This window comes from Onychostoma macrolepis, chromosome 22 (assembly GCF_012432095.1).
Source record: "Onychostoma macrolepis isolate SWU-2019 chromosome 22, ASM1243209v1, whole genome shotgun sequence".
In the NCBI taxonomy this organism is placed as follows: Eukaryota; Metazoa; Chordata; class Actinopteri; order Cypriniformes; family Cyprinidae; genus Onychostoma; species Onychostoma macrolepis.
Window position 1 is genome coordinate 15,680,867 of NC_081176.1, and position 24,931 is coordinate 15,705,797.

Below are 24,931 nucleotides of genomic sequence, written 5' to 3' on the forward strand. Positions count from 1 at the left end.
AGAAGACAGCCAATCAGCTGCTTTCTGAGTGCAACTGGATGCAGGCAACGGAATGCTAACGAGACTTGTTAAAGGTGGGGGGAGGGGGGCACAAGGAAAAAAGTAAGACGATCATAGGAAGCATTCGACATCGAGCAGATCAAGGAGAGGTGTCACCACAAAAGTGGGCCACCTGATGTCAGCAGGCTTTTTTTTTTCTTCAAAAAAAAAAAAATCATCAATCATCAAAGCCAAAGCATTTCCCAAAAAAAGGCAAAACGAAAAGGAAAAAAGTCAGTTTTAGCTTAAAACGTGAATAGATTTTAATTTCGGTCACAGCACAATAAAATAAACATTGACCCTTATTTGCATTCAGAATTTTTGTGAAAACAAACTTTGATTTGAAAATACATTGAAATGCATCGAAAATTAATTTTTCTTATATGGAATTTAAATGTATTGCGAATGTCAACTTAAAAATATCTGCTTTAGGGCAAATTAATTTTGAGAGAGGCAATTGAGAATAAAAATATTGTATGAAAACAATATTGTTAATCATACCTGGCAATCTTGTCACTACACGACATGGTTAGCAGTCGTTCTCCCTGCAACACTCCATCCCAGGTCTGAATGGTGTTACTAGTACGAACGGGTATTGTACCTTCTCCAGACTCAATCTTGGTTCGCAGTTGTCCACGAGCCTTGCGGTTTGGATGCCGGTCACCCTGGTCTAGAAAGAGCGAGCTAGAATTTAGTTTACTACATTTTAAAAACTGGTCTATATTTTGTTGTGGCATACAACAACAAAATGAGCAAATCCATCCATCCGTCATAATTTACATACCCTCGGCACCAGCCTCATGAGGGGAGAAGATCCGGGCGTCTCCGCAGGGCGACGTGCTGATATACAGATGGAACTGAATATCGTCTTTTAGCCGGTAGCCATGTTCACTACACCATCTGAATATGGATTTCTCATGTTCCTCAGTGCTGTCGCTAAAGAGAAAACACACTTGTGAGATCTATGATGTCAACAGAGACCATTAAGAGGGCTTTGAAATGTCTATAATTGAAAATAGGTCCTTGGCCTGACACCCATGTCATCATATCTGTCGTTTATTATTTCACAGCGAATAAAAGTCGTGTCTAATTGATTACACACACATATCCATGTCCATTTCATTTCATGCTAATCGGCATCTGAGAAATTGATCCAAAAATAATCTTCCATATCCACAGGCTAGTGTGAATGATCTGTCAATTTTTAATGATTATGAAATAAAGGATGATTGGAGAGTATTGTTACCACCCAAACAATATTACATATTTTTATTATTATTATTATTAAAATATAATTGATACATTTATTTTATAAATATATTTGGTTTATAATTTAATTATGATTTTAACCGCAATAACATTAAACTGACAGTCGTTATATAATATACTACCATGGAAATTATATATTAGTGTCAATTTGACATTAATGGTGTTCCTCAGGGATCTGTTCTTGGGCCTCTAGTTTTCATCATTTACTTACTTCCTTTAGGTCACATTATCCGTTGCCATGGTTTTAACTTTCATTTCTATGCAGATGACACATAGCTAAACACCTGAAAACATATCTTTTCACTTTGTTATTCTAAATTTCCTGTCTCCTGATCTGGTTGTGTTTTTTGTGTTCTCTACATTCAATGTATATGTATGCCTTTATTTCTGCTGTCATGGTGAACGATGAATGATTGTAAAGCGTCCTGGAGTTTGTAGAAAGGCACTATATAAAATAAATGTATTATTATAATTTAGAATGATTAAAAATGATATGTAATATATATAATTGCAAACGTAAGATTCACCTGAGGAAGTATTCCAGCTGACTGTACAGGTATCTGATGAGGGAGCGACGTGCAATGATCTCAGCATGGCAGTCGTTAAGGGCCAGTCCTCGATCACTCATGTACTCCCCATTTATACACTTGGTTCCTGTGGTGACGCAAATCACCTGAGCATCCTTCACATCCGTACCTGATAAAACGGTCAATGTGGTTTAGCCAAATAGGACATGTTCCTGTTTCAACATTCCAGTCATAAGCATGCATTGTGCTTACCAGTTGTCATGACAACACCCGCAAGGACTTTCCGCCGTGCATGTGGAGACGTGAAGTTATCCGTCAGCTCACTGAACTTTTCCACAACTAAATGAGAGACGGCGTCTGCGAGGACCTGAGGAACCCACAACCATAACTGTACAAACATCTGTATACAGTACTTGCATGTCACTAAGCTAATCAGCAACTATGAAACTGCTAAAAGACTACAGCATTACGGAATAAATTCCAAGGACACATTAAATTGATGCTTTTGAAGAGAACATGTATCCATTTGAAAATGGCTGACAAAATGGCAAATGCTCAAACACAAAAGAAATGAACTGCTTGACTGACACAGACCTTTTACTGAAAGATTTCTTTAGACAGAGAGGTGAGAGCGATGTGTTTTCCTGTTTGAGAAGTGCTCCTGTATCTGATTTTAATTAAGATTCTGTTTATTCTCTTTGGTTGTTATCAAGGGGGAATGGGAGGGATTATGAACAGGATTAACTAATGTGTAAATAATGCCGTGTACACTGGCGCACCGATTAAAGGTTTAATGCTTGAGTTAATTTGAAATCCAACTGAAACATTCGTGTGTAGGTTCTGATTTAATTAAAATTGTTAAATGAAGACTGGCAGGAGCTTTATAAAGGACAAATGATGGTTAAGCAAAGCTATCGAAGCATAGCATTTAATCGCATTAAAATAGCTTTTTCAATATCAAGCTTGATAAAATGCAAGACAGAAGTCTTATGTATGGGATCATATAGAAATTAAATTAATTCATTTATAGCGTAGTCAGTTTTCTTTCTGGGGAAAAATTTGAGACCATAGGAAAAAAAAAATACATATTTTATGTCAAAGGGGAAAGTACTGTAAAAGACAACCCTAATAAAAGAAGGGGTTCACAGTTCTCACCTGAGGCAGGTGTAGCTGAAGTCCCTCTCTTGGGATTGGCTGTCGGGATGGCGTCTGGTCCAACTGCATGTTAAAAAGTCCTGACAGAGCTGCTTGGGCCGCCCTCGCTTTTGCCAGCTTTTTATTCCGTCCAGAACCTTGGAACATCTGAGTATCTACAGTAACTGCCATTATAAAGTTCTTGGCATGGCTTTCACCGCTCTCAGCCACAAACTCATACTTCAGTCCAGGCCGAAGCTCATTTAGGATCATCACAGCATTTTTGCCACTGCCTGTAGGGGACGTTGTGAGTGCAGGGGGTAGTGGGAGAGGAAGATATGACCTGTTGTTGTTTTTCAGCGCCATGGGCAAAGGGTATTCATTTAAGGAGCAGAGAGACCCATTGCTGCCAAGACTCAAGAAGAAGGTGTCATCAGGTGGTGTGGGCGTCTCAAATCCATTAAATAGCATGTCGGGGAAATCTGCTTGATCTGAGGTGAAGTCTGCGTTAACAGTCAGCGTGCGACCCATCGCGAGATGAGCTTCGGATGCATTGGGAAACTGAACAAAAGAGCGCAGCGCTTTTTCGGCCGCATTCAGTTTGGCTTTCTTCTTCGTTGGGCCTGAGCCCTCAAATAACTGTCCGTTAACCTCAACGGTCATGACGAACACGGGTGCATGTACCGGCCCCGTCTGAGACAGAAGTTTGTACTGCAGTCCCGGTTTGATTTCGTTCAGTTGCATGAGAGCATTTTTTGGCAAGACCGGCCCTTGCGGTTTCCTGCGCTTCTTGGGCCGGAATTTGGAATGCCCGTGGCCTTTGTTGCCCTCCTCCAGAGGGCGTTTCCTGCTCAATCCCCGAGCGTTTCCATTGGTTAAGTAAGGCCCCTCCCCCAGCACTTCTTTGGAGGAGAGGTTGTCCAGGTTGCGGTTTTCTTTAACGTCCATGCTACACGAACCTGTGATGTCCAGAGAGAGTAACTTACAATGCCTTCCATGCAGGACCTTGTAAATGTAAAATTTAGAGATTATTTCATCTCTCTTTGTAACTGGATTGAATGATACCTAAACGCAGGTTTAGTCTAAAACATTTAACATTAAGACAATACTAATATGGTTTAAAAATTAATATTGTTTTCAGAATATGTTTTAGATCTGACACTTAAATTGAGAGCAAATTGCCTTAACATTTAAAAAAAATGTACCACAAACTTGCAGCAATAAAATTTATATTTCCAGTATTTAGATAATTATACAATTTCCAGAAGAAAACAATCACTGTAAATATCTACATTTTCCTGGGAATCCAGGAAAATGTTTTTTTTTTTTTTTACTGTATTACAGTATGTCTCATTGTTCACCCTTACTAAAGAGCAAATGCAAACTACCAAAACAAAGAACATCATATCAACCAGTTCCCAAAGCTGATGGAAATGAGTGTAAATTCTCATTTATAACATCCTGCAGTAAAAGCTTGACAAGTTACTCCATTTGGTGCTCAGGAAATAAAAGTTAAAAGAGAGAGAACAGAAAACAACTGATATAGACAGTGCTACCAGAAAATCAATCTCAGATGTCAATTTAGGACAATTTTGTCAATAGGTTCTTCCCAAATTCTTATTGGGAAGATCTGCATGTTTGGAGGTAATGTGAAATGTGAGCCGAGATGCACTGGGAAACTGTAAAGATTAAAAGTGTTTTTCCCAGCATTCATCTTGCCTTCCTTCTTAGTTGAACCTGTATCCTCAAACAGCAGTCCCTCAACTTCTACAGACGTATTGAACATAAATGAATGACCTGAGACAGCAGCTTGTCACACAATGTTTTAGCCAGACTAGCCTTGGAAAGTGGAGCAGACACGCCTTTCGTTGTCCTTCTGCAGAAGGAGTTTCATAGGATCTTCGGTGGAAGATGTACAGGTAGCAACACAAACCTGTGATGTCCAGAGAAAGTAACTTCGGTCCAAGAACTTCAAAACTTAATTCATCTCTCTGTAACTGGATTGAGATTGTCATCTTCTAAAAGTCAATTACAAACACTAACAATTATTATGCAGGCAATTAATGTTAACAATAAGCGGGTCAGTCGGCGGAGATAGCCTCAGGTGCACTGGGAATCTATAAAGACTGCAAGCCATCTTTGTGCACTTTGTATTTCATATCATCTTGTTCAGTTGCACTACAGCATTTTTGCCAAGATGGGCTCTTGTTTTTTCCTGTGCTTCTTGGGCGTCATTGTGGAACTATCATGGCTTTGGTTGCCTTCAACTAGTGGCCGTTTCATGCCCTATTCCTCATGGGTCCCCAAGAGCTTCCTTCACAAATCTGTCTAGGTTGTGGTTTTCCTCCATGTTAAGCAAACCTATGTTGTCCAAAGAGAGTAACCTTGCCTTTTGATTCAGGAGCTTCAAATATTAAATCAATTGCAGAAAAAAAAGAGAAATCAACTGAAAGGATTGGAGGTTAAGAGGTATAGGAATCAATGGACAATCTTAGGGTACAACCCCATCTCCTTACCTTCAATACCTTGTTTGCAACCTTTAATACAGACGGAAGTAAAAGTCAATAAATAAGGGGATAATAATGCCAGGTGCTTCGCATGCGTTTGGCCAATCAGTGTATACTTACATCACTGGTAGTTCCTATAGTAATGTTTTAGGCCCTACTCTGAAGTAAGAGCTAATTTAGTTCCCCCAAACAGAGTTCCTAGAAATAAATACGTTCCTAGTTCCTGTGGTGCGAACATGCCAAAAAGTGTACTTTCGCCAATAGTTCTATAAACTATGAAAAAGTTCCTCCAATGCAAAAGCCCCTATAGAGCACAAACATTTTACTTCAAACATTGGCAAACATTCAGTAACAGAGTTAAAGAAAGGCCTTCATCAAAGAAGTGAACGAAACATACATTTTAGAATGCAACCTGCAATAATGCTTCAAATCTTCACACAGATGTTGTGTTGGAGTGTGAGAGTTTATAATCCTCACCAGACTGAATCATCACACTCCAATTTCAGAGTTGTCAACAACCTTCACTTTTCCTCTGCGCTGCCTGTCTACAAATTGTCCTCCTGGGCACAGTGTTAACTTCCTGACCATGCCCCCTATAGATTCTGAGGATACTGTGGATTGTGCACTAGCTCAAAGGCAACAATCAAGTGGAAAACATGTAACAGGATCTCACTGATAGGGTGGGAAAAAAGCAGAAGAGAGCAGAATTCAAGGGCTGTCACTATTTGTGTACATCTACTATTCTGTTGCAGATTCTCGGATTCTTTTAGATCTTTCAGGTACCTTCTTTTTTAATCATCTATATCACTTAACTGGCAAAAAATTACAATGACGCTGCTAATAACAATGCGACACTGCAGTTTTTTGGAGTATACAGGCTATGCACCATCAGCAAAAAAACAATGCATATGGAGAATTTGCTAAGAAAAAAAAAATGGCTTAGCGCTGTACCTAATACACAAAAAAAGTATGGATTTTCCTCAGGAGGTCAAACGTACTTCCTTAAAGCATTGAAATTTTTTCATCTGCTCTGAATTTATGATTAGAGTTAAACAGAGATGAATATTTGACTAGGTCATGAGGATAAGTCTTCCAATCTTCCACTTTCAAAGAAATGGCCAATTTTTTGGCACCTTTTAATAATGCAAATCAGAACATTGTTAAAACGGAAACATCTTTTGTTGAATTTTCAAAGAGATCGAGGTAGATATGGAAAAACGATAAAACACTCACTCATGTGTTTTTCTTCATCCGTATCCAGACTACAGAACTTCTGCTGCCCCCTGGGCCGCCCACCGGCTCCTATTGCAGAGAAACCAAGGGAAGGACATTTAAAATTCATCTCCAATCATGATTTCTGCTTATTGAAGTCATCTGTTCCCACTTACACCCTTCGCCTGCTCCCTTAATGAGGCTAATTAACCAGCTTTAATGACGGGAGACAACTAATGTGCAGGTGCAATTATTGCCCAATTAAATGCCAACATTCCCCTAATGAATCAGTGAAAGAGACAGGCAGAGCAGGCTTTGAGAAAACAGTCACTTTTAGCACTCAAGCCTCAGCCCGAGTGTGAACACAAAAAAGTTGGAGGAATTAAACGTCTGTTGAGGAGGAGCAGTTCTGTTTATTGGATCCAGTACTTGAAGATACTTAAAAACTGAGGTCATGGCAGTTAGAAAAGACATCAAAAAGGAAAGATGAATAGCAAAATATATTTTACAATCATTCATTCTCATGCTTTGCCATAACTCTGTAGCAACATTTACAAAATATTCTGAAACCAATATTGGCGGAAACAAAATAACTGAATCCAAAGGCAGGGAGATATGGAAGCTTCTATACAGATAGACTTGAACGAGGACACGGCCGTCAAGACGAGACTTTGAAGGGGCTGAGTGAAGTGGATACAGTCGATAAGAGACTCCATGATAAACAAGCCAGAGAAGCTCGATAAATCACGAAAGCTATTAAAGCGAGTGACGCGCGCAGGCACTTCAACAGAAGCTTTTTAAGGCCGATATACTGACATTCTAGACATAAACACCATTTTATTTCCTGTCATCTCAACTTTTCAATCTTTCCGAAATGTCTTATTTGATGCCGGACTGAGCTGAGAAAATGTCTTAGGTGAACAAACAGGAATTCAAAATACCTTCCCTCTTAGAAACCATTATGAATGCAAGAACTGGAAAATAAGGTGTCGGGAGCTGAATAAAATCACATATTCTGAATGCGAAATCTGTCCACATTTCACTCAGAGATAAGTGCACCTACTCGTTGATGGCGATTGATGTTGACGACGGTAAAACGCCATAAAAGAAGGGTTAGTCGTGGCAAACCTCGTGAAAATGAAAGCCGTGGAATAATAGGAGGCATTTCTCACAGTGTGACGCCTGGCACATTAGTGATCGGTATTGATAAATTAGCCAACATCACTATTCAACATCTGCTTTTATAAACGAGAACAAGCACACAGATCAACCTCACAGGACTGTTTTCATCTTATATCAACTGTATTTTTTACTTTACCTCAATTTTTCTTTGCATTTTCAACTACAACCTTGCTTGTGACTCTAAAACTGAACTTTTGGCTTGAACTCTTAAAACCTCTCTGTTCTTAAAGTTACAAAAATAAAAACACTTGGCTTTCTTAACGGAGCATTTAAGATATCAGCTATCAGCTCAAGGCATTTTTGAGTTGAAATGACATCACAGGCACTGTTAGCATGTTGGAAACTGCATTTGGTGCTTTAAAACAGCACGGGACGGTGCATTAAATGCCACTCTTGTTCAGCACCATGGAGAGCTGCAAGCTAAGAAAGATGAATTCAGGACCACGGAGAGCAGACGGCTTAGAATGCACAGCGGGTCTTTCTGAGTGAAGGGTAGATGTACGATCACAAGACGCAGCCTGAACGCAAGCAATAGCTCAGCTCTACGACCCTCCAGCTCATCAGGAAACACTACTGGAGTGAGAGACCAAAGGGAGAGCCGAAGAAGCGCAGAAAGAGATCTGGACAGAAAAAGGTGTGTGTGTTGGGGTGCAAGTGCTGTGCAGATAGAAAAAGACATTTGGCCTGATTCTTTCCAAGTGTCAGCAAAAGTAAAGAAACAAACTTTTTTTCGGTGTCAGCCTGTAAGGTATTACGGTCCACAAGTACTACATGTTTTCTTGGATTAAAGGTAAGCGTAACTAACAGGGCTGTCACCGAACAGAAATGCAAACTCATTCTTGCAGTCATCCTCCCCAAACATTGCTCTGTTTTAAAGGGTTAGTTCACCTAAAAATGAAAATTCTGTCATTAATTACTCACCCTCATATGTCGTTCCAAACCCGTAAGACCTTCGTTCATCTTCAGAACACAAATTAAGATATTCACGAGAGTACCACGACACATGGAATATTTTAACTATGTCTTTACTACCTTTCTGGGCCTTGAACGTGGTAGTTGCGTTGCTGTCTTTGCAGGGCCAGAAAGCTCTCATATTTCATCAAAAATATCATAATTTGTGTTCCAAAGATGAACAAAGGCAGGTTTGAAACAACATGAGGATGAGTAATTAATGACAGAACTATTCCTGATCTGTCCAACAGGGGCTTAACCAATGGTGTGAGTTTGGGGCATGGCTTTCTGTTGGACTGACCAATAACAGACAATGATAGTGTTTGAACCTGTTTGAAAACAATCATTTCTTTTCCATTTGGTCACACTAGTGAGACTGAAATTACAAGTTTCCACTCATTTTCATTTCAAAGATATTTTACAATGACTGAGGTGACTGAAAATTTGTATAGACATTTTGAAGTCTTATAAAAGGGTTTTGTTTCATTTTTAAAGAGCAGTTTTATTGCCAGAGCTTTTTTAAACAATAAAATGCATAAAAATTTGTGCTGTCAAACAATTAATCGCGATTAATCGCATCCAAAATAAAAGCTTTTGTTTACATAATATATGTGTGTGTACTGCATATATTTATTATGTATATACAAATAAACATTTACATGTATATATTTTCATATAATTTATATATAAATATATTTTATATATAAACATAACATATTTTTCTTAAATATATACATGCATGTATGTGCATTTATATATACATAATAAATATACACAGTACACACACATATGTTATATAAACAAAAACTTTTGTTTTGGATGCGATTAATCGCGATTAATTCAATCAAACATTGAAAGGATCTACTTTTACAGGTTTAAAACACATGAAAACCCAACTAACATAACATTTTTAATGAACACACAAGATATTCTGCCTACCTTCATTCATTGCCTTGCTGATGATCCCTGTGTGGGAAAAAAATAATAATAATAATTATATATATATATAAGTGATAGACCAATACATTTTATTTGTGAGCCCAGGTTTGCGAATGTGTCATGGTCTCTACGAATTCTTAGAGCACACAATGCTAACAGCCAGTCACAGGTTTTAGCTTCAGAGTTGATCAAATAAAGCTCGCCATCTTCCAGACAATTAACAGCTGCCACTACCGCCATGTCTTCACCACAGGACCTGTAAAATTTTTATGACAGCATTCGTTTAGTGTCGACTCCGTAGGGACTTGGCGGGCAGCGGCAGAGCTGCGTGTCAATTCGTAAAGCCAATCAAGCGATTTCATCATTTAACATACATGAACTGAAACACACACACCAGCAGTGTGATAGAGAGAGCTAAAAAAATGGACTCAAATATACTACGACAGAAGGCAGTTGCATTTTTTACTATTGAGTCTAAAATTCGACCAAAATTTTAAATAAATAAATAAAAAGATGACAAAATCCTTTACTTGTGTCGTTCCAAACCTGCATGACTTTGTGTGGAACATGAAAGAAAGTTTTTACAAAATGCGTCAATCCCCCGCCCCCATACAATGGAAGTCAATGGGGTCCAATGTTATGCTGTTTTGGACCCCATTGACTTCCATTTTATGGATAAAAACCTTAAACATTGTTCAAATTATCTTCTTTAAGGTTCTGCACAAGAAAGTCAGTCATACAGATTTGGAGTGACATGAGGGCGAGTAAACAACACGACTTTTTATTTTTGTTTGTACTAGAAGCAAACTTTTAAAAATGTGAAAAGCCCCCATTATTCCTAACACATGAAGGAGCAAACACAGGTGCCACTGATGCTACGGGTGAGAACAGGTGCGACAGATAACACACTTTATCAGCAAAGCTCCAGACCAGACCACATGCCACAGAGACGGGTCTATCACCGAGTCCATCAGAAGGGAAAAAAAGAGGGAGAGTGAGTGAGAGTGAGAGGAGGAGACAGCTGGGCTGGACACGGTCTCCGTTTCGGCTGGTCAAACCTGAAGCGCTTGAGCTAATGCTGAATTTATTCCCCCCTCCAGTAGATTAAACTCACAGTCCGTCCCTCAGGACTTCACTCCACTACACTTGGTCTGGAGGAAATGGGTTTCTTTATCTCCATGTTTGAGCATGAGAGACGACGGCACAGGGTGTAGAAACACTTAAGTAACCATGTTTATCTAATTTGCTGTGCCCCGTTTCTGTTCAAAATTCAATATTTTCAAGCAGGCATCCAAAAAGAAATAACTCGGCACTTGTCTGTGTATATTTTCACCCAGCTGAATCCAGAAAGTTTCTAAACCTTGCTTGGGGATTATTTACCACTGCAGAATTATTCCTAGACAGCGGTCAACTGAAAAAAGAAAGAAAGAAAGAAATACATAAAAAATAAGCTGTTTTCTGAACAAAATATTAAAACCGTTTTAATAAAGATATGTGTTTGTGTGTGTGTGTGTGTGTGTGTGTGTGTGTGTGTGTATGTATATATATATAAATAAATGTATATGTATATATATATATAAAGTTATTATGAATCTTTTTTCAGAAAACACACACACACACATATATATATATATATATATATATATATATATATATATATATTTTAGAATATAAATATATATTAAATGCAATATATAAATGTATTACTATATACAATAAATATGAATTTCTTTTGCAAAAATTATCATTACACTTATCAATTAGATTAGAACAAAGAAAAATCTAATAAACTAAGAAGTTATTACTGAAATATGAAATTCCCATATTTTGTCATAAACAGGCTTTGTTTTCTACTAAATGAATCATTAACAGAATTGTTAAGGTTGTTTAAAGGAATCAATCTAAAATAAAAAATTAAATAAATAAGATAAATAATGTAAATATAATAATATAAAAGTATATTTTAATATTATTATAAACATTAATAAAATACTAACAATAAATATTAATATTTAATAATAGTCAAATATATAATTGTTATTTTTATATTTATAATTATATTATTATATCTTCTTATATTATTATATGTGCATTTATTATTATTATTTATACTGCTTAATGACACTTTATCAACTAGAAAGCTGCAAAATGAATTACTCAACCACAGAGCAATATCATACCAAGAGGGAAGGTTTGTGTTATATTTAAACAGTTGCTTATCAAGATCTCCTCCATCCAGGAATCTTAAGAGACTGTGAGCTACAAATGAGCAGGGAAGCCGTGCGTCCATCAGAGCATCACGAATCTGCTGAACTGACGGGGAATTAAAAGGTTATCTGTTCACTAAACAAGTGAATGATAAAATCTGTTATCCGAACACTACCTCAATTGCTCGTCGTTGCTGGACTGGATTGGCGGCGTAACCATGGTGAGAGATTAGCGGCGTGAAGTGGCCGTTCTAATGAGACGGATTAAACTTCACACTTGAGGAGCTCTCTGAATTGAACCTGCTATCTGCTGCCTTCAGCACCGACACCACACACTCAAAGAGAGAGAGAAACAGGACGAGCCTTTACGAACCTCGAGTTGTACACCAAAATAACGGCTGATAGAAATAACGTAAGAACTAGTACAGTATGTAAGAGGGCAGCAATGCCAGTCTGAGACGCCATATTGTCACTGACAGCAACAACAGCTTAGAATTTCCAATTTTTCATTCCATTAGATTATTAAAGAGCTTTTATTTAAATAAGTAAATAAATAATAGGCATTTTTAATTTAATTTATAATTCATTTTATTAAAAAGTATTAAAAATCTATAATATAAAATTGTATTAATGAATTTAATGTTAATGAATTTAAATTAAATTAAATTTTTATATTTTATAACACCATTTACCTAACATTATCAACATGCAATTGAAGACCAATCTATATTATTATTAATCATTTTCAATAACAAAATTAATTTAAATTCAAATTAATAGTAAATATAAATAAAATATATTTAAAATGGCATTATTAACTAAACTGAATAAAATGAATTACAACTTGTATTATAAGTACTAAAGTGTAAATAAATATTTATTAATTCAATTAAATTATTTGTTTATTAATTTATTATAAATTATTAAATAAATTCAATTAAATACATTTACATGAAATATATATTTTTAAATCAAAGGAAATAATAAACATTTTCAATCAAATTGAAAACTGCATTTTTACTAATTTTATTATAAAATTAATTAAAAAATGAATCAAATTTCTTTTCATTAAATACAATTAAATATATTAAAATTAACATAAAATTTTTAAATTGAATATAATTTTGTTAAATTAAAATGTAAATAAATATTTACATATGTTATGTTTGCTGTGCATTATTAACAAAAGAATAACTAAATTTAAGAAAATCTACTCAAAAAGTCAAAAGATTTAGAGTTGTTGTTTTTTTTTTTTTGGAGATTCCAATTTTATATAGTTCAAACAATTAAACAAACAAATCAAAATTAGAAAAGCAAGTGTCAAACAAAAGGCAAACGTTTACATAAACAAACATTTGCGATTACATGTTTACAATTAAACGTTTACACAAACGTTTATGTAAGAACTTTGATCCAGAGCGACTCAAAGTGATTTAGATTTAATGTGGAAAGAAAAACTGTTTACCTTTGCGTTCGGATCGTTTTTTGCGTCTTCTCTTGAACCTCCTGCGAACGAGGCAGTAATACGCGCCCATGCTTTGAGAGCAGCTCTGACTCTGAGCCATACCGCCGCACGCTCACCGTAAACACGATCTCTGTCTCTGAAGTCAACTTCGACAGGAGTGAGGGTGAGACGGAGGGAACGAGAGGGAGGAGGGCTGTGGAGAGGGAGGGCTGACGGTGGGATGTAACCTGCTGTGAACTCTGCTGCTCACTCCCTCATGTTACTGTCGTTTCACACGCCTGAAATCAGCTTCGGCTTTTTCTTTAGTCAAATGCTTATACAGAACATCATTTAACTCACAGTTATCAACACACTAATACCTATTGTTTTCCACTTCTTATTATTAACAGTCACCTTTTTACTACATTTAAATCAATTAAAATTCTCAAAGTAAGATTAAATATTAAATTCAATTTTAATTTCTTTTTAAATAAATATTAATATATACTAACATTAAAAAATAAATATTTAGAACACCATCGTATCAACATGCAACTAAACACTATTCTTGTTACTAATAGTTACCTTTATTTATTCAGTTGAAAGAAAATGAGTTCAATTTAATTTAAAATACTTAAGAATTGTATTTAATTTAACTTAATTTAACTTACATATCAACATGTAGCTTGTTGTTCACCAATTCTTCTTATTAGTAACTTTTTAAAATCTATTTAAATAAAATTATTTAAATAAATTCAAATAATCATTGAAATAAAATTAAATAAACAAAATTAATTTAAAATGGCATTAATTAAATTAAAGTTTAAATATATTACAATATAAATAGAATATATATTTTGAATTCAATATTTTTATTAATTTATTATATAAATTCAATAGAAATACATTCATTAAAATTAAATGCATTTTAAATGAACTTAAATGAACTATTTTATTAAATCAAAATGTAAATATTTAATTATTTACATTTTAATTAAATTACAATTGCATTTATTTTAATTAAATTTATTATCAAATTAATAAAAATGAATTTGATCAATTAAATAAACTTAAATTAACATTAAACACATTCAAAAGAAATGTATTTAATGTTTAAGTTTAAATAATTTTGTTAAATTAAAATGTAAATAAATATTTAATTTTAACACATTTTAAATTAATTAACAAATTTTAAATCATTTTAATTCAACTAAAATGTATTGAATTGATTCATTTTATGACAAAAAATAAACTTTTATATAAAGTTACAAAACGTTGTATGTGACCAAAAATTATATTTGAGTGAATAAGTTATTAACGTTTTAATTAGGCAGTACGTAGTGACCTCCTTTTTCACACACACACACACACACACACACACACACACACACACACACACACACTTCACTTCACAATCACACATGGCTTCAGTCCCATAATTCACTCCTAAAAACTTAAACACAAAAAAAGTGTTCTTATACTAAATTCCGAAGGTCCTTGCAATTATGGTTACTTAATTCAGTTTCTGTTGTGTACATGTAAACAAAGCACATTAAAAACTCCACCCACAGATACATTTTGAGGCAAAAGGAGAGCAAGAGGTGAAGTCAGAGTACATTCAAACTGTGACTAGCAAACCTCTGCCTCCCTCTGGTGGACATAATCAATATAACCACACCACAATTACTGTACCATCACCCAACTCGCCAACAAATGCTTATCAGAGCAGCAGATTACTATACACTTGCAAATGAAGCTATATATGTGAAACCCACCTGTATGTTTAGCCTCCTTTTCTTCACAAGCCTTACAGCGAGAGTTGAGATCTGTAACAAAAGAATAGAGAGCATTTTCATATTTACAGCAGACACAAGACAATCAGATCAGTCAGCTGTTAAACATCTTCACTGTCAATGACAGATCTTATAAAGGACCAAACCTGCAATTAATCAATAAAATAAATAATTATAAGAACAAAAAAGAAAATTACTAAAACTAAATGAATATAATAAAACATTATTTATATAAGTTATATAATAATAATAATAATAAACATTTAAGTAATCACATTTAATTATTTTAGCTTATTCCCAATTGCATTCTCTTATTTATATTATCCCATTTAAGCATTTAATTGATAAATTATAAAAAACAACAAATATTTTAAAAATGAAAATAATAAAGATAATAAGTAATACAAAATAGGTAAATAAACTAACGTAAAACATCACATTTTTATATTTTAGTTTTATCACATATTTTCCATTCCTTTACTTAATAATGATCCTATTTATGTATTAAATTTATAAACAATGGAAAAAACAAATGTTAAAAAAATCTAAATAATCAAGTAATACAAAATATGAAAATTAACTAAAATAAAACATCAGATGTGGTATTGTAGTTTATTCCCATATTTTGCATTAATTAATTATACATTTAATTAAGAAATCATGTAAAAATAAAAACTTGAAGGAATATGAAACATGGAAACAAATCAAATTCAGGAGCAAATTTAAGATGTAGTTTATGTGTTGATCAAACAACATTTCTGCTCCTTGCACGCAGTAGCTAAAAGCTGCCAGAAGACGGCGCTGTAAACTCAGTGTAAACTCAGGTGAACTTCCCGCCAACTTACACTCGTGTCAAATCAGTCAGAACATTCGTAGAGCTGCGATGCGGACTATTTAACGATGAAACAGATACACAAATAAACAGATACACCTAAAGAAAACAAAATATCATCATAAACATTGTGCCTTTGCATTCTGTATGACAAAATTTACCACACGATACCGAACTCTTACTTTTCTTTATATACATATTAAAATAATAAAAAAAGAACTCTTTCCATGTTTGTCGCGTCACACGATGAAGCCCCGCCCACCGCAAAATCTTATTGGTTAAAAATTCCGCTCCTCATTTTAATTGCATCAGGCTGCATTTTGCTTTCAACATGAATAAATTTGACATACTTCAGTCAATAAACTTTAAAGGGCACCTATTATGCCCCTTTTTACAAGATGTATTATAAATCTCAGGGCTCATATTCTTAAAGATTCTAAGAATCCTTTTAGAGAGCTCCTAATTTAGCTTAAAACTTTCTAACTAGGAGTCTTAACTTAAAAGTGATTCCAATCTGAGAGCAACTCTGAGAGAGGGAAAGACAAAAACGTTTATTTTAGTTTATCTTATCTGACCCCGTTCTTTAATTGTAAGAGGAAACACCCACATTTCTACGAATTTTCTTAGAATTTTGTTACTAGGAGCAACTCTTAGCACGAAGATTTTTCATGAATACGGGCCCAGGTGTCCCCAGAATGTGTTTGTGAAGTTTCAGCTCAAAATACCACACAGATACTTTATTATATCATTTTGAAAATGCCTATTTTGAGTGGAAGCAGAAACAGGCTGTTTTAGTCCATTTCTCTTTAAATGCAAATGAGCTGCTGCCTCCCGCCCTCTTTCCCAGAACAGGGCTGTGCAATTTTATTTTGATTATCTTGTATATCGCACTGAAATCACGCATTTTAAAGCCATATCAGTTTAAATTTCTGATATACGTTTTTCTGGACGCACACATCCGAAGCTCGAGAGCAGCTGTCACGCGCACGTGAGTACTAAAAGTTCTCTTTCACACGCAAGTTAAAAACACGCTTAAGTTACAAAAACACACTTTGACCTAAAATAAGAACATCTGAACACTGATATATATAAAAAACAAAAATGTCTCACAGCCAACACAAACTGCTATTAGAGAAAACTAGATGTGGAAAAGAGACAATTAAAGTAAGACTATTAAGTTACTTTAACACCATATTAGGAGGAAAAATTATGCTAGCAAACATCTTGAAGGAAGATTTCCTCGCTGAGCTCAGAGATAAGTTAAAACTCACACACAATAAACCAGCACCTGCTGTGAAAAGAGCCCACATGTGTGAACACAAATACAAGCCCCGACATGACATTATCATTGACTGAATACCGCCTGCCGAATTGTGCTGAATTTCGTTGATAAAAGCTAAATGTTTAAGCAGTTAATAAACAGCTACTGGTCTCTTATTCAACAATAAAAAATAATAATAATAATTAAAAATAAATTAACTAATAAATATTATTATTAATAATAATAATAATAATAATACCAAATTAAAGTAAATTAATTTTAATTAAAATCTAAAAATAATACAAGAAGAATACAAATTAAAATAAATCATTAAAATAAAAAGTATTTCAAAGTGATGCAATAATACAAATTAAAATTAAATTAAAGTGCAGGATAAATATAATACATTTAAATAAAATAAAATTAAAATAAAAGCTAAATGTTTAAGTGAGTTTTAGCACTATTAATAAACAGCCACCAGCCTCTTATGAAACAGTAATGAAATAAAATAAAATAAATAAAGTGTTTATAAAATAAAATACAAATTTTATATTTAAATTAAATTTATTTTTAACATTAGACTTTATCGTAGTAATATATATAATATCACAATAAAAGTATAATGTTAAAAATAAATTAAATTTAAATACAAAAATTTAAAATATAAGTTAAATAAACTAAAAATAAATAAATGCAAGCTGCAATCATATGAAAAAAAATACTAGCTCATGTATAAAATGACTGGACTAATGAAACTTTCCTTTTGAGTCTTGCACTTATAGACCGCCATTTCACCTACAATGGGAAAAAATAGTGATAGAATATTACATACATTAAAATTAAACCACCATTACAACACAATGAAACTATAACTCTTTCTCTCTCACACACACACACACACACACACACACACACACAAACTGCTGTACTGGAGGCAGGGCCCTGTTGAAATATTAAAATGCATTACCAGAGACCCTTAATGTTTTCTCATTATGTCAACATCCTTGGTTAATTCTTTAAATAATCGAGCTCATAAGACAAGACCTTCAGTCTCAATCTGCATACATTTAGCATGTAAGTGCTTGTATCCGAGCCAGCCAAAAGTCAAAATACCTAGACAAATGACTCTGAATTAATATGTTTTCAAAGGATATGAGGTTATTAACTGTTGCCATACATTTACAACAACAAAACAAAACACTAAAATGAGTCTTGGTTGCAAAGCCCACAGGAGGAAACCTTCCCAGCAAACATCATTTATGACTCGGCACGGCAAACATGCAAATAATATATTTTTAACGATTCCCCGTGTAATCTTCGCAGGTTGTGTACGGCTGCCTTTTGTTTAACATTCACAATTAAAGCTAAAAATAAACACAGCAGTATCCTGCAGTTCGACTGTGCAATTTAACTGCGCAAAACACACAAAGCCCCATTTACGAGATGAAAACAAGCTGCTAAAAACTACGTCTAATTAAACAAAAGCTGTTTTTGTTTCCGAATTAAAATGTAACATCAAGAGGCACGTCAAATGAAATCACAGGGCTGACTGTGAAAACATATTATTGGAAAATTAAATATTGGCAGTTGAATGTACACATCTGCACGCACACTGCGATGTTAAACGGATATGAATTTCTTCTATTTAAATAAAATTAATTAATTTAAATTATTATAAAATACAAAAAGAGGAATATAATAATAATTTAAATTATAGTAATGTTTTAAATAAAAAGTATTAAAGATAAAAAATCTTATAGTGCTAAAAAGTAGTGCACTTTTATAAAACATACAAATATAATAATAATAATAATTTAATTTGAATAATATTTAATATATATATATATATATATTTTTTTTTTTTTTTTTTTTTTTTTAAGTCTTAATTAAACAGGGCTTCTATAAAGATCCATTATTCAACCAGTTGTGCAGGCAAACCACATTTTTGCACATCCTTATTATAATCCGGGGAACACAAGCTTGAAAAGAAATGTCAAAAAAGTGGTTTGACCTACTCTAGAGAAATCAAATTAAAATGTTCCCGTTGAATCATTTCACCGAGTCCCTACAAATCTAATGGGCTCGTATCTGAAAGGGGTACGAACTAATGTTTCGCTGTGTTAGCCGCAAATGAGTCTTATTCGTCAGTTGTCAAAGAAATGCACACAATATCAATCTCACAATGAAAAAGATATTAATACCCCCTAAATACACATAGTTACCAGTTTATGTCAATACACATATATAGGCTACATTAGTCTTAATTAAATAGCAGCTTCACAGAACTAGACCTAGAAAGATGCATTTCCAGTTTCCCACATCGTAGATAAACTAAACGGTCAAATCTTCTGTAATCCGTCTTTACTCAACCCTCTTCTTTCATAAACCTCATTTATTTGCTGTACAGATGGAGTCGCCTGACAGAAGATCATTAGAGCAATGGATTAAATCTTAATCTCTCTTGGTAAGCACTCAATAAATATCACTGCTTCAATGGAGACAGTTTGTCATGCTTGAACAACAAAACCAAAACTACTATTTTCTACAATTCAAGATTAGAGAAAACTTGTCAGATTACTTGTACAGCCTCTATAATGACCAAAGAAAGCTGTCTGTTAGCATTAGCATTAGCATTCTCATCCCCCTCAGCGACAGTTGCTCAAAATTTGAAATCTTCCACATAAAGTTTGACTTTTTCAGTACAAGAAACCTAAAGACTAACACTTTTAGTGTTTTTGACAGAAAATATAAACTACAACAGTATAAAATACAGAAAGAGTGCCTCTCACGCAACCCATGAGGCAAAAAACGATGATTCATGCTTCGTGACCTGATGATTCAGCTAGAGGCGCTTCATTTGTCTTTGCTAACAGCTGGCTCGTGACTCCAAAAAAAAGAGGGGAACTATAAATCCAACTCATCATGAAGAGAAGAGTCACTTAAAAACACAGACTCACGCTAAACGTCCACCTGCTGTAGCGCTGTGTTTTATGTTGATGTTATTCAGATCATCTGCTTCTGGTTGATTAATTAGCTTCAGTTATTAACCAAAGGGTCATGGTTTGTTTAATTAGATGCTGGAACTACATCACATTTTGCACCGTTTTCATTACTGTATTCACTAAAAAGTACAGTATACTTCTAGAGCGCACTGCATGGTACAGTGTATCCCACAATGCAATGTGCTTAACCTGTTTTCAATGCGATAAATCAACCACAAGCATCAGCCAATGATCTAGGAATAGTTGACCCAAAAATGAAGATTCACTCTCAGGCCATGCAAGATCAGCTTGAATTCAGTTTGTTTCCTTATGGGAACCAATTTGGAGATATTTACTGTTGCATTACATCACTTGCTCAGCAATGGATCCATTGCAGTGAATGGGTGCCGTCAGAATGAGAGTCCAAACAACTGATAAAAACATCACAATAATCTACAAGTAATCCACACCACTCCAGTCCATCAATTAACACCTTGTGAAGTGAAAAAAAAAAAAACTGGTTGTGAGAAACAAATAAATCATTCAGATGTTTTTATCTTCAAACCGTTACTTAATATTAATAATATGGATAGAGTCTCCCATCCATAATATTTCTTTCCAGTGAAAAAGTAATCTCTTCTGAATCAGGAGAGAAATATGTACAGATCCAGCACTGTTTACAAGTGAAAACAGCCCAAAACTGTTTTAAACAAATGTGTCAGTGGATTTTGATGTGAGAAAACATAAGCGGATGAACTTTTAAGTTATCATTGATTATGGACTTTAAAAAGTAAAACGATGGATTTGTTTCTTATAAACACGCAGCTTTTAACTTCACAAAACATTAATTGACGAACTAGAGCGGTCGTTTGGATTGCTTGTGGATTATTGTGATGTTTTTATCAGCTGTTTGGACTCTCATTCTGACGGCACCCATTCACTGCAGAGGATCCACTGGTGAGCAAGTGATATAATGCTACATTTCTCCAAATCTGATTAAGAAGCAAATGCCGAATGTACTTTTGGCAAATGCAGACTGAGATATATGTATGTATATACTAAGATTAATTTAAAAATAATATGAATTGGATTTGAAAATACATAATAAAAAACAACCACAGCACACTCACCAATAAGCTCATGGTTAGATTCCAGCATAAGAGAGCAGCAAACACATGACAAACAGGTGGAATGAACCAGGAAGAGGAAACCAACAACCAAGACAAAAACAAAAACCTGATGCGAAGATGGAAAGTGTTGAACAGTAGAGATCGTTAAATATGTTAATATCAGGACAGCATTAAATAATAAATAATTATGAATAAAAATGTTTATTTATTTACTTACTTATTTAAAGTGAAAATATACATAACAAAATAGAAAATATTACATATTAAATATCTAATAATGTTATATTAAATAAATAAAAAAAATACTCTCTTTTTTATCATTTTGCAAAATAAAAATGCTGATTTTGCACTGGGTATGGCTACTATTGCGCTCCTAATCTACGGAGACTGTGGTTGATTTACACAACATGATATTAATGCGGATTAAGTGCAATTTGCGATATGGAAATAGAGAACTTTAGTATAGTCCCATTCTAATTCTAAACTGTTTGATGTAAAACGGGCTTCTGCTCAGCAATTCAGTAAGATCATCTAACCAAATGCAATTTCTGTTAAAGAGCTCTTATGAAAGATCAAGGTTTGGCAAACTGCCTGATCTCTGGCTTATATGTGCTAAGACTGAATGTCAAACTAAACACTGAAAGGAACCCATTCTAAAATATTAATAAAACCTTAAAATGCTCTGATCTCTGTATTCTGCTTGACTTTTATGTATTTAGTTTTTTCTTTCATTTTAATCAAACCAGGCTGAATTCCATGTCTTTGCGCACCTCATTTCTTTACTTGCAGAACTCATACTCGCCCGGGCAAGTGTTTTAGATTGTTTTTCCTTAAACAAACTATGACTGGAATCCAAACAAAAGGATTCCGCTTTCAGCGTCAGTATAGAAAAGCGACAGAGACTTAGTTCAAAGAATATTTATATTGATCACAACTGGCGTCCTTAAATTAATGTGGATTTATGTGCCCCTATATTATATGCTGTTATACGTAATATTATATTATGTCTTTATTTTTTCATTTAATCAAAATGTATGTAATTTTTATATGTATGTTTTATATGTAAATATGAAAATAATATATAATATAAAAAGTAATAAAATATTTTATATATATATATATATATATATATATATATAATAAAAATGGCATTATATATGTAAAATGTAATAGTTTTTTTACATATATGTTGTTTGTTCATTTAATCAAAATGTATGTAATTTTTATCTGTATGTTTTATATGTAAATATGAAAATAATATATATATATATATATATATTAAAATTGCATTATATATATAAAATTTTATAGTTTTATATATATATATATATATATATATATTAAATTACAAAATTACAAATAATAAAATAAAACTAAAAACTTTGATTATGAATATCAACCAATAACCTTCTTAGACAACAAAAAGGTTTGGGGTTTTAAATGAATGGTTACACTTTATTTTAAGGTGTCCTTGTTACAGTGTAATTATACATTTAAGTACTGAGTAATATTAATTAACTACATGTACTTACTATATGGTTAGGGTTAGGATTAGGGTTACTTGCATGTAATTATGTATAATTAATTGTTATTATAATAGTAAGTACATGTAACGTGTAACAAAGACTCCTTAAAATAAAGTGTTACCAAATTAATATCATATTGTTATATGTCTATTATTTTTTTTTTATTTTTTTTTTTTTAAATGCACTATCTACGCACCATAACTTAAACAATCAGCATGTATAATCTCAGATATATGTGTAAAAAACAAACAAACAAACAAAAAAAACATGTCCATAACAGTGCACAGAAACCAACTGCTGGCCCTCATGAAAGACAAAAGCAGTTGGGACAGATGCTCCTTTGACTTGGTGGTCCAAAAACTCATCAGTCAGTGCTGGTCCAACATACATTTGGTTGCAAGTCAGTTTGTCTGGTTAGTAATTTGAATAACACAAAACATAATCAACCACATCAGTATCTGTAGGCTATATGACCATAAGTCAAATCTGAAGCTCGTGGACCAATGGATGCTGAACTGTGGATAACGGACCATTAATTAATATTCATCATTATTTATTTGATACATGGATCTTGTAGTACTGGTAAAACACACGATAATGTACATTTAAAGCACCGCATATATAATTGTGTCCGTGAATAAATATTAATATTACTCACAGTGTGATGTTGGGCTGATATCCTGGGCTGAGATGAATCCTGGTGAACACAAAGCGTCCAGTGAACAACACGAAATCAAAGGTAAATGCCAAATAAAAGATAAATGAATATGTTAGGGCGTGCAGTTTTCCTCGACACGCGTTGAATTAAGGCACGCGGAGCATCACTGCATATCTCACTGCGAGTCATTTAATTATGCGCGTTTGCATCTGAGAGACGAATACAGTGATGTAAAGGAGTACTAACCGATCCGGACACCTGATTGGCCAGCGAGTGGGCGGGCTCTTCCACTCTCTGCCGTTTGATTGGTGCATCAGAGCTCGACAGGCAAAATTCTAGCGCTGATTGGTCAGAGAGACGGTCGTATGGTTTCATTTATAGGAGAAATAAAACTACAACCTGAACATCAGAAAAAAAGACTGTTTAGAATAGATTGTAATCTTACAACATCAGAAAAAAGACTGTTTAGAATAGATTGTAATCTTACAACATCAGAAAAAACTGTTTAGAATAGATTGTAATCTTACAATCTATTCTAAACAGTCTTTATATATATATATATATATATATATATATATATATAGATAGATAGATAGATAGATAGATAGATAGATAGATAGATAGATAGATAGATAGATGGATACCAGTTTTTAAGAAGTCAAGCTGAATCATTACCGACATATTTTATCGTCTCTTTTAATTTTTTGGCTTCTTCTTCCTTTTTTTTTTTTTTTTTTTTTTTTAAAGAAAGTGATATATTTTATATAGCTACACTTATATATTATATACACGTAAAAATAGCAGAATGTATACATACACATTTTTGTATTTGTATATAAAATAATATTTTATTTAAATATATTTTAATATTTGTATTTATTTATTTATTTAGGCTATTTATTTATTTATTCGAATGTTTAGTTATTTATATATAAAATATGTATTATAAATAAAATATTTATTTATTTATATAATTAGTTAGTGTGACTGACAAACCAAAAGTAACACCAGACGCAATTTTCACCGTGACACACATTATATAGGCTACTTTTATGCAAAATTGGATTTTAATTTTTTTTTTCTTTTTTAGTATTTATGGATGGCACTTGCTGGATTATTATTATTATCATTATCGTTAGATGCGCTTAACCGTCGCTGGATTATTTTGTATTTGAATCCAAATGTGCGTAAACAAACAAATAAATAAGCAAACAAACAAACAAACAAATATTATTTTACATTTAAATAAAAATATAGAACTTTATAGATAAATATTTTTATATAAAAAAAATGCATACAATTGAGAATAATGAATGAAGGCTTGTCGTGTGTGTGTGTG

At 33.5% G+C, this 24,931-nt stretch overlaps 1 protein-coding gene across 6 annotated transcripts in view; it reads right to left on the bottom strand.

Annotated features, from left to right (window-relative positions):
- adarb1a (adenosine deaminase RNA specific B1a) overlaps positions 1 to 23,949 on the bottom strand; it is a 26,955-nt gene extending 3,006 nt beyond the window's left edge. Inside the window, exons 1-10 of one of the 6 annotated variants that reach the window (XM_058759762.1) lie at positions 23,839 to 23,949; positions 23,593 to 23,631; positions 15,187 to 15,237; positions 9,761 to 9,787; positions 6,710 to 6,778; positions 2,991 to 3,928; positions 2,088 to 2,202; positions 1,836 to 2,004; positions 824 to 975; positions 541 to 709 (exon numbers count right to left, since the gene is read on the bottom strand). In XM_058759762.1, coding sequence (XP_058615745.1) covers positions 541 to 709; positions 824 to 975; positions 1,836 to 2,004; positions 2,088 to 2,202; positions 2,991 to 3,928; positions 6,710 to 6,778; positions 9,761 to 9,770 — 1,622 coding nt within the window. In that variant the 5' untranslated portion in view covers positions 9,771 to 9,787; positions 15,187 to 15,237; positions 23,593 to 23,631; positions 23,839 to 23,949. Of the gene's footprint in view, positions 1 to 540; positions 710 to 823; positions 976 to 1,835; positions 2,005 to 2,087; positions 2,203 to 2,990; positions 3,975 to 6,709; positions 6,779 to 9,760; positions 9,788 to 13,432; positions 14,099 to 15,186; positions 15,238 to 16,049; positions 17,386 to 18,057; positions 18,093 to 23,592; positions 23,810 to 23,838 lie in introns of those variants that run through there. The other 5 variants (XM_058759763.1, XM_058759761.1, XM_058759765.1 and 2 more) reach the window with 5 other exon arrangements.
- Between the last annotated feature and the right edge of the window lie 982 nt (positions 23,950 to 24,931).